The sequence below is a fragment of the Sturnira hondurensis genome, unplaced genomic scaffold (genome assembly GCF_014824575.4).
Source record: "Sturnira hondurensis isolate 20B ecotype Veracruz unplaced genomic scaffold, ASM1482457v3 Scaffold0015596, whole genome shotgun sequence".
NCBI lineage: Eukaryota > Metazoa > Chordata > Mammalia > Chiroptera > Phyllostomidae > Sturnira > Sturnira hondurensis.
In genome coordinates, this window is record NW_028088227.1 from 16,783,602 (window position 1) to 16,797,552 (window position 13,951).

General features: G+C 37.1%; 1 protein-coding gene across 2 annotated transcripts in view; it reads right to left on the reverse strand.

Annotated features, from left to right (window-relative positions):
* Positions 1-4,982: 4,982 nt before the first annotated feature.
* FRK (fyn related Src family tyrosine kinase) overlaps positions 4,983-13,951 on the reverse strand; it is a 91,185-nt gene continuing 82,216 nt past the window's right edge. Inside the window, exons 6-8 of one of the 2 annotated variants that reach the window (XM_037065079.1) lie at positions 9,239-9,420; positions 7,848-8,016; positions 4,983-7,468 (exon numbers count right to left, since the gene is read on the reverse strand). In XM_037065079.1, coding sequence (XP_036920974.1) covers positions 7,263-7,468; positions 7,848-8,016; positions 9,239-9,420 — 557 coding nt within the window. In that variant the 3' untranslated portion in view covers positions 4,983-7,262. The remainder of the gene's footprint in view (positions 7,469-7,847; positions 8,017-9,238; positions 9,421-13,951) is intronic. The other variant, XM_037065081.1, reaches the window with a different exon arrangement.

Consider the following 13,951-nt stretch of genomic DNA (forward strand, 5'->3'; position numbering starts at 1 on the left):
CATCCTTATTTGACTCACTAATACTATATTCACATAACTTTCATACCTTCCATTTTATTATTCATTATTGTTGTTAATCTCTTGTTGTGCCTAATTTAAAATTTAAACTTTATCATAGGTATATATATATATATATTTAAACTTTATCATAGGTATATATATATATATATTTAAACTTTATCATAGGTATATATATATATATATATATATATATATATATATGGAAAAAACATAGTATATATAGGGTTCAGTACTTTGCAAGTTTTCGGTGGCTGCTGGGAGTCTAGGAACACATGCCCACAGACAAGGAGGGATTATTGCACTCAATGTTGGCATCCATTTCCATTTGCACAATATTGCACATCTGGCAAGCTTCAAAATATTTTTAATGTGCAGCCACAAAAATCAAACCTTGAATTATATCTTGCTGTCCTCTAAATTAAGTTGCACAAATTTCACTAAAACACAAGGAAAAGAAAATTAACACGAGACCATTTTATTTATGCTGAGTCTTTCCTTGAAGATTTGCAAATAATTCCACAAGGATTTAGAATGTATGAAGCAGTTTTATTTGCAAAGAAATCTCTCAAATGACTAAATATCCCTTGTTTTTTTATTATTTTTGCATCCAAGTTTTGTTCCAAAAGAAAGAGAGGGAGTCCTGAGATGATGATTTCTAAGGGTTCTATCAGCTCTAAAATTCTGTGGTTCTATGAAAATAGATTAACGAAGAGAATGCCCAAGAAAGAGTTTATTGCAAAATCACTTCCATGTGACCCAGGTCTTAAAACCGGGGTTGGAACTAAAAATATTTTAAAGCCAAACAGAATGTTTCTGCATTAGGCATAAGTTGATTAACCAGATAAAGGAAGAAGCATTTCTCCTAGGACTTTGAAGAAATTTTTACTTTAAAAAGATTTTCCTTCCTTTGTTTTGTTTTCCTTTTTTCCTCTTTCATTTTTTTCTTATAATTTTATTCTTCAGGGTGATTCAAATGTCTTCCATCTGAAATATTAAAACTCCGGCTTCTTAATACTTCCTTGACACTATTTTTTTATTTAATTTTTGTTCAAGTACAGTTTTCTGTCTTATATTCCCAGCCCTGCCCCCCCAGTGCTCCCCACCTCCCTCCCATCTCTGCCCCCCACCTTAGTTATTGTCCATGTGTCCTTTATACTTGTTCATGTGAGTCCTTCCCCTTTTCCCCTGTGATTCTCTCCCCTCTCCCCTCCGGTCCCTGTCAGCCTGTTCTGTATTTCAGTGTCTTTGGTCATATTTAGCTTGCTTGTTTGTTTTGTTGTTTAGATTCCTGTTAAAGGTGAGATCATATGGTATTTGTCTTTCACCACCTGGCTTATTTCGCTCAGCATAATGCTTTCCAGTTCTATCCATGATGTTGCAAAGGGTAGTAGTTCCTTCTTCCTTTCTGCAGCATAGAATTCCATTGTGTAAATGTACCATAGCTTTTTGATCCAGTCATTTACCGATGGGCATCTAGGTTGCTTCCAACTCTTGGCTATCGTAAATTGTACTGCTATGAACATTGGGGTGCATAGGTTCTTTTGGATTGGTGCTTCGGGGTTCTTAGGATATACTCCTAACAGTGGAATTGCTGGGTCAAAAGGCATGTTCATTTTTAGTTTTCTTAGAAAATGCCTTGACACTATTTTAACTTGCTCTTAAATAGATTGCATCATTCATCTGCAATAAGCCATATTGCTTCATTTTGAACAATTAGACCTGACATCCATATTCAAGGAAAATGAATAGATATTTTACTTGGAATCACTTGAATTTTTTCTTTTTATTACTGTTTCTATAATTCAGATAAGACTGACATTTCTAAAGAAAAATTACCTATCTACTCACAGAATATTAGCAAACTAGATCAGTTTTGGGAAAACAGTCAAGGTGTAAACCATAAGCAAAATAAATGGTCCTGGAATAACAGATGCATCAGTTCAAAATAAGTTTCTGGACTCACTTTAGCTCCCCTATAACAAAGATATTTAGTTTAATACCTAAATATCTATATTATAAAATCCATACAAATTAAATGAGGAAGACAGCAGTTATTCTTACAGATTTATTTGAGTCACAAAATGTTCCTACACTATGTATTCTCCTCCTGCTGAAGTAACTTTCAACCATACTAACAGCATTCAAACAAGATTAAGTCTCTCTGAGTTTTAAAAACACACACTCCCCTCTGAATCCCACATTCACTGTTAGCTGCTGTCTGTCTCCTCCTACATTCACAACCGCGTATGGGAAAACCTGCCAGGGCCATAGAAGCTGTCCCCACTCATCATTCCCTTGTGCCCTGGTCCCTCAGTTTCACTTTTGCTCACTTCCCCAGTGAAAAAAGAAACTTCCCACAGACTGCTGTGTTACTTAGAGCTAATGGAAAACGTTTAGCCACTTCTCTGGGTTCTTCTCCACCCAGCTCTCAATGCCCCACCTCTTCAGAGACTACAGTTTCTCATTCCCCACCCCTTCCTTCAGTGGTCGGTGGTCTCCTTCCTTTGCGTGGTTTTCCTTATGCCAACTCCTCCTTGATTTACAGTTGGCTTGATACTTCATTTCTGAGCTCCAGTTACAAATATTCAACTACTTAGTTAACATCTCAAGTTGGAAGTTTCAAAACAACAAACCAGCTAACTAGCTCCTGTCGTTCCATATTTAATTTCTCTTACTTAGAGGACACCCAAAGTCATCCTTGATACCTAATTATTCCTTGTCCACATAGCCAAACAGTTTGCAGGTGCTGTTCATTCCCAAAGTCTCACACGTGTTTATTGTTTACTCTCACTCCGTCATCCACTCATCTGACCCACCATCCTCTCTCCCCCAAACAACTGGTCCTTCTAAATTATCTCCCCATATCCATTCTCCATACATTAGTGAAAATAATATTTAAAAAATTCAAATTAGGTCATGCTACCAATTTAAAAGCTTTCAATATCTGCTCATTAGGATGAAGAATAACATTACAAACCCAGGCTACACAGGCCGCATGCCTGGGACAGGCTTCCCTGGCCAGCTGATTGTGCCTTTCCTCCTCACTCCATACACTCCAGGCAAATATATATATATATAATCATATGTAATCAAATATATATATTATACATAGTCATATGTAATCAAATATATATTATATATAATCACATGTAATATATAATCACATGTAATTATATAATTGTATGAATAATACAATAAATATTATTAAAGGGTATAATATAGAAATACACATGTTTTAGAGGCAAAAATCTCACTGTGGTATTTCAAAGTATACTAATCTGGCTAATTTCCTTGGTCACTTTCTGAATTTACAATTAAATGCAGATTTTTTGAATGATTAAAATCTATGATATCTTTTACCCTGAAAATGTGTGGACCTTAAAAATTAAATATAATCTGGTTAATAACAAGCTACTTATCTTTCACAAATAGTACAATCAAAGCCTCTATTCTAAAATTTCAGCAAATCATTCCTAGAAAATGTTCAACTTCTTCCAAACTAATCAATTTTGATTACTTTTAACCCTTTTTCTCTCACGCGTGGTTTCATGGTCATCACGCTCTAGGACTTGAACCCTCTGCACCACGATACACATACTAGATACTTAAGGCATGTTTGATGTTTTCTACTTTTTTCTGAAAGAGTAGATTATTTTTCATAAGGATAAAAAGATGTTACATTGATGTCTGTTTCTTTAGATGATCAATGAATAAACCCAGACAAGAAAAGTAAGTGGAAATACTTGGTGTCTCTTTCCTTGTAATTTAATCCCCTGTGCAAACAGGACCACTGCAGTAGAGGTTGTAGCTAAACTTGTTGAGGACTCTGAAATTCAAGGTTTGCACACTATTTTTACTCTCCAGTTACTTCTAAATGTATTACATAGTTTATGAGATTTAGTATCACTTGCTTAATATAAAAAGGGAAAAATCTGAAGAAATTTAATGGGGCAATACAGGTAATGAGAGAATGACACTGTGAAAATTAAAGTACTGTTGGGGTCATGGATTTAAAAGATTTGCCAGTAGACTCCACCAAACTTCCTAGCTTTCTTTTTATTATCCTACAACAGTGAATTTTTAATCATGTTGAAGGTTATAGACCAAGACTTCTCTGTATTAATGCTAAGAAATACATGGACCCAACATTTTCAGATGAGCTCACAGGCAATTCCAATACGCAAGTATACAAACCTCAACTACTTTCTCTTTTCAGACCGGCTTTCCTCAACGAAAGAACACAATGGCGCAATTTAAATGAGTGCCCAAATTACCACCATTCTAGTTCACACAACGTATCTTTTCAAAGAGCCCTGAAAATTCACCAAAGGCACATTACCCACCAGGATCTTTGGTCTAGAAACCGTATGTTCAACTGGACTGTGAAAAACATTACAGAGAGGACATATGCTTGGCAAGCCCATTGGTCACCATCTGGGCCCTGCTTCTTCCAGGATGCTCCAGCTGGGTGATAGAATGGCATCTTTCCAAGGGCAATGGTCCCCTTTGGCCCATCAGAGAATCAAAAGACTTTGGGCCCCATATGGTTCAAGCAGCCCAGGGAGTCACCAAGCAGACACATGGTGTAAGTAGCTGCTGTAAATGGGCCCAGCCTGATACTTCCCCATGGCATGCTCTTTGGTGTCCCTTAAGTGTCCCCATTGCCACAACTCAGTTTGCAGATTACTGGTCACTTCAACTTTACCTTTGTTTTTAATGACAAAACATTCAGGTTTCACAACTATTAGTCCACTCTATGCCTCTTTTGACCTTAGGTAAGGTAAACCTATTTCCTTCATAACATTCTTAAAGAGGCTTAATGGGATTTTGATTTTTTTCTATTATAAAAATTCTTAGGTTTTTGTCAAAAGAGATTTGAAATACCACATGAAATCTTGTTCACATCCCTCACCATCACCTCTAAATAACTGCATTACATACATAAAACATTACACAGAAAGTGCTTTGCTACAATTTATGGGTGGTAAATTTAACAAGAGCTGCCCCATTGTAGGAAAATTCAACTTATCTTTTTCCTGATCCTTTTATTCTATACAGAAAAAGAAATTTATGTCAGTTTAAAAAAATCTGTTACTGCTTCTCATAACTGAACCCATTCTTTATCTCCATGATCAATCAGGTGAAAACAAGAATAATAGATTGCTTTGACAGAACCTTGAACATAAACATCTCCAAGAATCAAATGTAGAAAGTTAAATGGGTTTCAGGTGGCATTAAAACAAGAAAGGACCATCTTCGTACATTTCAAAAATCAGTGCTTACTAAAAAAATTATTCTTATTCTTAGCTGCTACAAAAAGACAAATTACATAGTATTTGAATTTTCACAATTAAACTCAATGACTTTAAAGGGTCAACTGATTAAAAAGATCAGTATTTACCTTATTTTACAAATATTTTCTGTTCATAATGGAATCAAGGGGCTCTATAATTGTTAGGCCCACATGACCCATTTTAGTTTCAATGCCACACTGTATATATGTAGTACAGCTACTTCTCTCAAGGGATTTTCTCTTGAATCAACACCTCGTCAGCATCTAATCTTCTCTGATTTTATTCAGATAAGCAAACCTCCCAACTCATCTCTAGGGAAGATGATTGATCACACTTCCAACTTCAGTGGCAAAACTTATTATGAGCCAATTGATACTTAACAATGAGTCTATTACTGATCCAGGGCTGGGCATATAACCCCAGTTTGTCTGGACAGAAAAAGAATGACTTTTATGCAAGATGAAAATGTGAGTATTTTTCCCATTTTCTCTTACCAAAGGAGAAGAGAACAGGGAACCCCAACTGCTACTGGCCGCCACCAGTGACCATGAGAATGAATGCTGGTGGCAGAGGTTAGGATCAGAAAGGACTTGGGACTTAGTGGACATCATTGAATTGCTAATGGCATTCTGCCTAGAGCCCTCCCTACCACTTGTCTTCCAGTTAGAAAGTTTACAAATTTACTCATTGTCTAATACACTTGGAGTTGGGGTCCCTGTGACTGTTCACACATCTTCCCGTTTAAAAACAGATGACAGAATATACTTCTGTTTTCTCAGGGCTGGATTCATTCATATTGCTCTACACCAGAAGATGTTTGAATATGTATTTGATTTTGTAACTACCTTTGAGAACTCTCCCTAACCATTTAATGAGGCACGAAATTTGATATACCAGTTGCTTAAGAGGATAGTGATACTCACAAAGGTTAATGCACATTTAACATGAGTAAGAACCGTCTCGTCCTGCCAGGCCAAAAGTATAGTTTCATAATCAAGGCCTGACATTATTCCTAGTCTCAAGACCTGAAACAGAGCTTGATTTATTTTGTAGTCAACTTTAAACTCTGACCTATATGCCAAAGGCACATTTTTTTAATTATTGAGAAATTGTAGGCCATTGCAAACCTACTGTTCTCTTATTTTCCTAAACAATTTTGATACTTACTTCTCAGATCTCAAAGACAATTAGATGTTCCTTGCATGTTTCAATGGATAATAACTCACCAGCTTTGCAATCTGATTCTTAACATTAAGAGATTAAAACTAATGTAGATGATTCTCAGATGACACATACTGAGGTACATAGAAAAATTCCATCATTTCCTTCTACAAAGTGAGAGAAATTTAATTTTTTTCTCAACAGCTGCTTCATTTTTTATGCATAGGAAAAAACATGTGTGATTACTCCGAGTACGGTCAAGTCATTTAACAAGGCTTTGCCATCATTGTAGTTGCAGGATATTTTGAAAGAAAAAATATCTTAAAGCACAGGCCCTGCTGTGCAGCAAAGCAATAAAATTCCTTCATAATAGCAGTCTGATGGGATCCAGTAATCTGAGGAATAATGAATAAGCACTTTAATCAGTAAACAGGAAAATGCTACAACATTACCGAGTAAAAATCAACTATAATTGGTTGATCCTTTTGACTGACATTTCAAACAATAAATAGAAATGTAAGAATCTTTTAAAAAGAAAAATAACTTTGTTTAGTATGTTCAATTTCATCAAGCAGTGAGAAAATGATAGAACATCTTAGACTGTCCTACAGTATGGCTCAGTCAATGAATGCACATGTGATTTTTTTTATAATACACAGCCAAATTGACCCTCTCACTTGAATATGTCAAGACAAACTCATTTTGCAGTTGGTTAATAAGGCTGTATTCCTGGACTAATTATTGAACTTCATTGCTACTTCATTATTTGATACTCTTCTTCCCTGTTCATTCCGTGAAATTATCTGCATACAAAGCGTCTGTTTCGAAATAGTCCTCAAGCATCCATTGCAGTGTCTCAAACGTGGGCCGTGCCTTAGGCTCTGCGTTCCAGCACGACACCATGATGCTGTAGAGTTGCTCTGGGCACTCAGGTGGTCGAGGGAGCCTGTAGTTCTGACTCAACATATGGATTACCTGAGCACCTGTCATACCTACAGATACAGAATTAAATCAACAAAAAAGTTAAAGATAAGATTATTAAATTCATACAAACATATTCTAGACTACAAAGCAAACTGATTTCCTTGGTGAAGCCAGATCTACCATCTTCTTCCCAGGCTGCAGAGATTAAATTAATTTCTGTAGTAAGTAATGTCTATATGATTGCAATTCAAGAGCAAAGGAGAAGGAGGCAATAAGCCACCTCGTTAGTGCAAATCATTGTCATCGAATTTTATCTCTTATGCTCCCAAAGGCACACAGTGTGGTCATCCTCATAACACTACCCACTAAGTCTGGATGAAGCAGTTAAAATCACACCTAAGTAAGTGACCTGTTACAGGAAGACCCACTTTAGAATTAATTACTCACCACTATAAGGCATTTTGCCATAAGTAATGATTTCATAAAGAAGAATTCCAAATGACCACACATCGGACTTAATGCTGAATTTATTAGTACGAATGGCTTCAGGTGCAGTCCATTTCACTGGCAGCTTTATTTCTTGTTTAGATTCATAAATGTCTTCATTATCTACCTGCTAATGCATTAAAAAAATCAAGCCAAGTTAAAGTATATGTGTGTATATGTGTATACTTTTAAATATATACACACGTATATATGTGTGTATACTTTATATATTTAAAGTATATAAGCATACACTTATATATAAATATATAAGCATGCACTTATTTATATATATAAATATGTATAAAGTATATACATACATATATACACATACATATACATATATATATGCCACCCTCAATCATCTATAACCTGCCACACATTAAAATTTAGAGGGAAAAGATACAATATGTGCATAGTTTAATTGATAACTACAATACCAAACTCTAAAGCTGCCATACAAGACTGAAAAATCTATAAGAGATTATTAATAAAATATTACTTGAAAGCCTACTGCGTGCTAAATATAGCATTAGAAGGAGCCTTCTACTGCATAGGGGAGAATTCATGTATGATGATACTGGCTTTACATCTGGTCTTTAGCAAATGAAAAAAGTGAAAGCAAAGCCCATCTGTTTTCTGATTTACTGCTGGTTTTGAATAAAAATTGACTTTGATAATTACTGTGTAACCACTTTCTGACACTGTAAAGTAGGATCCAAAAGATTTAAATTAATATATGAACTCACTAGGGTTCTAATTAACTTACAAAAAGAAGTGGTGAATTCATGAAGATCAAAAAGAGAATCATCTATGTACCGTTTCATGCCCCACACCCATAGGTTTAGGGTACGCTGTATAAATTAAAAATCAAATTCAGAGAAAAACACCTAATATTGTGTTTCCTAAATCAATGTCTATTAGCCTAATGTCATGCAATGGGAAAGGGGACATTGGAATTTAAAAAGCACAGGATTTTTGAAAAACTCTGGCAGCGTGAATGTTAGTCTGGCAGAAAGTGAGCAAAGGTGGGCTGGGTAACTGTAGCAAGTGTCCTACTCTTAATAAGGGGATTAGAGGCTGACAAACAGAGGCTACCGATACTTATAAGTAGACTATTGATTCAACTACTAACTTAATTACATATTCTGCAATCCTATTGATCATCACTTCCCTATTTTTTCTCCTTAGAACCAGGAGGTAGTTTGTCTGTAAGGCCTTGGCCTACGGAAGTGTTCTATGGACGACAGAACTTGGAGGAACATTGTTATAAAGAATAAGAGTAAATTTATCACTTTACTGGTCTATGAGGTTTTGCCCACCACAAAAACTAATTTAAACAAAAGCAAATCCACCTTAAACACTCTTGCAAGACCAAAATCTGCTACTTTGTAGATATTATGTTCACCAACAAGGACATTTCTGGCAGCCAGGTCTCTGTGGATGTAGTTCTGGGTCTCCAGATAGGCCATCCCAGAGGCCACCTGCGCTGCCATGTCGACCTGTTCTGTCAGGTGGATTTTTGATCCGCCATCATCTAGGCAATAAGAGAAAATAAAAGGTTTACTTTGGGAAATATTTAACCTATGGAAGTAAATTCTGGGAATCTTGATGAATGAGTTAGCAGTGAGATTAAGTACCGTAGCACTGATCTGTTGAGATTATATATATATCTTCACACAAAAGTGTTCCTTTCCTGTAAAGGATCAATTAGGCAACAGTTTTTCAGAGTCTAAACACACTCCTAGGCTGCAGTTTGCTCTTCCCTGAATGGGTCACACACAGAAATTTTCTCCACCTATATAGTGATAACTGTACTTACCTGAAGGTATTGTTGTTAAAGTGAGAATTAAAATTAGTTAATACATGTAAAGCACTTAAAACAGTGCCTGGCACCTAGAAAGAACTCAGTAAACCCTGCCTATCATTGTGACCATTGTTGGTGCTGCCTAATCAGATGTAAACAGCTTAGGACTTGCTGAGCTAGAGATGCACATGGATTACCCAGATGGAAATGCCTAAAAGAAAGCAAGCATATCACTCCGGAGTTCCAGGGAGCACATGCAGCTGGAGATACGACTTAACAGTCACAGTTTTTGAGTGAGAGTTAAACATTCGTGGATGAGAGTGCTAGAAAGCCATAGAATCATGAGAAACACCAACATTTAGAGTGAGAAAAAGAAAGTCACCACCACTGTCAAATCCCACAAATAGGCCCAGCAAGCTAAGGACTAAAGATCATTTGTTAAATGCAATAACTAGGTAGTCATCGGTGACTTCGGTGAAAGGAAAAGTTGTTTCACTGGAGAGGAAATATAAGGTGTTGAGGGCTGGGTGGGGGCTGAGAACATGGAGATAGCAAGGCAGGTGAATTTCCAAAATCTCAGTCAAGAAATGAAGACAACAAGGGCCTGGTAAAGGAAAGCAAGTATTAAATTCATGATGGTGAGGGATTGTCATTAACCAAGTACTCAGAGGGGTTTTGAGCTCATTCTTGATTTGGGGCCTATAATTAATGATGAATTCTACTACATGGTATGTGCACTTTGTACACCCATGCTATATTTTTCAATAAAATAAATGAAAGTACCACAGATATTTTTTAAATGGTAAAGACCTAAGAATGGTGTGTGTGTGTGTGCACATTTACATGTATTTTTTCTTGATGCAAGAAGCATATTTAAGTAAGATGTAAGCTGAAACTAACTAACTGCTCACTGATCTATTTGGTCTTTTTCTTCCCAAACACAGACTTATTCCCTTGCATCTTCTCTTGCAGTTACATTGGGCCATGTCACAAGTTCAGAGAACTGAAATGTTTGCGGAGAAGATGCTCATCACATATAAGACTGGTCCTTAAAATTCTGCATATCTTTCTAGCGAAAGGAGATGAATTGCTAACTGACAGAGCCACATGATGGAAGGAGTCTAAATCTCCATGTCACCATTGGAAGAACAAGTAGCTGATGCATATCAAAACTTTCTATATTTTGTTATATCACTGAGATTTTTGAATGCTGTGTTATAGCAGCTAACATTAATTATTCAAGTCTAAGATGAGATGTAAGCAAAAAGATAAAATACAACTTAATATGCTGCATAATAGCAGAGTTTTGCTGCTGTAATGGCCAAAATAGCTATTCCTCTTGCTATCAAAATGGCTCTAAGAAAATAAATGTAAAAACGTTTAAGATAAACGGGTGCCTAGTCCTGGGCTATGTGGGGGGCAGTCTCTAAAATGACTCCCAATATTCTCTACCTCCTGGTATTCACGCCCTTAGGAAATATCCTTCCATTAAGTGTGGTCTGAACCTAGTAGCTCACTTTCAACAAGTAGAATATGGCATAAGTGATGAGTATCACTTCCCAGATAAGTTATAAAAGATGTGATTTCATCTTGCTGGAACTTGCTCACTGATGAAGCCAACTGCCATGTTTTATGTTGCCCCAATGAGAGGTCCATGTAACATGGAACTTAGAGCAGCTGTCAGCCAACAACCAGCAAGCAACTGACTTCCTCAGTCTAACAGGCCAGAGAAACCAGCTCCTGCCAACAATCGCATGAGTAAGCTTGGAGGTAAAGCAGCTTCCCCTGGAGCCTCCAGGGCACTGGAGCACCTGTGGATGCCTTGAGTGCAGTCTGTGAGAAACCCTGAGCTAGAAAGCCCAGCTCAGCTACACCTGGATTCTTGGCATAGAAAATGTGAGATAAGTGTTTGCTGTTTTAAGCCACTGAGTTTTGGGGTAATTTGTTGTGCAGCAATAGATAACAAATACGGGTTAATGTTAGACTATACCATAGACGAGGACAACGGTGGGGAGGAGGATTGAATGTGGGAGAGGGGGTGGGCAGGGGAGGGGAGAGCAATGAGAGAAAAATGGGAACTGTAATTGAACAATAATAATTTTTTTAAAAAAGCAATGCCATTTACAATGACCCCCAATAAAATACTTGGGAATCAAAAAGAAAAGAAAAGTAAAGTAAATAGCATCGGCGCTATGCATATGGTTAAAAGCATGGGCTATGAAGGCAAATTTCCTAAGTTTGAATCCAGACTCAACCACCTGGAATAAGTTTCTTTGCCCCTCCATCCCTCAGTTGCTCCAACCATAAAACAAGAGCAATAATATTTACTTCATGAGGTTGTTAGAAGGATGAACTAAATTAACATGGTTCAGGACTTACAAAAATGCCTGGTAGATCATAAGTGCTATATAGTATTTTCTAAAGAAAAAATAATTAAATATGTATGCTCCTCTCTCGCCACAATCCCATATGGTTGATTTCCATGAAATCATCTCATTTAATTCTCAGAACAACTACATGAAGTAAGTACTGTTATTATTTGCCCCATCTCCGAGGGTTCCTGCTATACCAGAGGAACAGATAATGTGTTGTAGAGATTCAAATCCAGGCACGTTTAAGGCTGGAATCACATGCTTTCAAGAACTATTCTGTACTGCCTCCCTAAAACTTACCTTACACGCCACTCGGGAGCCCCCTGAAGTGAGGGGCTGCAAAGAAACTTCCATCAGCGTAGGCAGCAGCAAGTCATACAGTTGTACTCAGTTAAAGGGTGTCTCAGTGGGAACATTTCTCCTCCTTCAGTCCACTTAAGTGAACTACCAATGAGAATGATGAGCAACATGGGAGGATTTGATTTATATTTTTAAAAAATAAAACATCCTAACATATGTCAGATCTATAAGAATTTATTGGAAAGAAAACAAGCCCAACTAAACTGAAAAAAATGCAGATGTTTATCCATTTCAAAATTTCTGTAAGAAACACCACCTGCATCAATTATCCTCAATGCTAACGATTTTTGACAAGCATCTCCCATTTGGGAAAAATTTATTGCAAAAAAATATTCAGCCAAGCTTAGGGATGATAAACATGGTTCTATAGAAAAATATGTATTTCGGCTATCAAATACAACATCTAATACTATTACAGGGGCTATAAAAAGATCTTCCCTGACAGTTGTGGCAGAGGAGGAAATTGAGTAGTAACGAGTTTCCTGCCCCGAAAGAGTGCAGTAGCCTAGGAACAGCCTACCTCCACGTCAGAGCACACTTCGAGTAAAATGGCCACATGTCCAAACTGACATAAAAGTTCACAGACCTGCAACAATTTACATCTGCAGAAGGAAAACATTTTCAATTGTGTTCCATTACTCAAGAGTCTCTCAGCTTAATATTCACCATGATAGACCATTTATAAGTGGTACATTCATTAAAGACCACTTTATTGAATTTAAACCCTCTTGCTTGGGAAAGGATTGTCCATAATGAGCATATCTTCACCAGTCCTCCTTGCTGCTAAGTACCCTGGCAAATGACAGCCTTGGTAAACTTGACCCTCATGTCCCAACCCAGATGACAGGGTTCGTGCTTAGCCCCAAGGAAAACGCATCAACAAACCACAGAAATTCTCAATGCCAAAGGAGTTGGCAGTGTAATAAGTGGGTCTTTTTAAACTGATAACAAGAGGCTTAAAACAAGCTTGGCCCCAAATTAATCTTATTTGGTTCAGAATAGCCCCAGCTTAATCTATCCACTAATTGATTCACTCAGTCTTTCAATACCTAATCAGTGCATACCGTCTGTGTGCCAGATACCTCCTAACACACAAAAAAAGAAAAAGCTCTGCCCTCATGGAATTGTACTTTGAAGATACTCAAGATAAGCTACATAGTGTTGTGCAATATAAGATAATGAAGAGCTAAAAGAAAAAAAAAACAAAAAGCAGGAAAGAGGAATGTGAAGAGTCAATAGAGAGAGATTAAAATTTAAATAGAATTCAGAGGGTGATCAGTGAAGGACTCAATACAATGGGAATGTCTGAGGATATTTCAGGAAGACTTTCAGGAAATTAAAACCTGCACCATGTGGATAAGTAATGGGAAACCATCCCAGATCTAAAAAACAGCGAATGTGACGCGCCTAAAGGAAAGCACATCTGGAAGATGCAAAGAGCAGCAGAGGAGGGTGGTGTCACCAACGGGGCGAACAAGGAAGAAGCTGTGGGAGATGTGGTCAGAGAGGGAGGAGGGAGCCAGCTCACA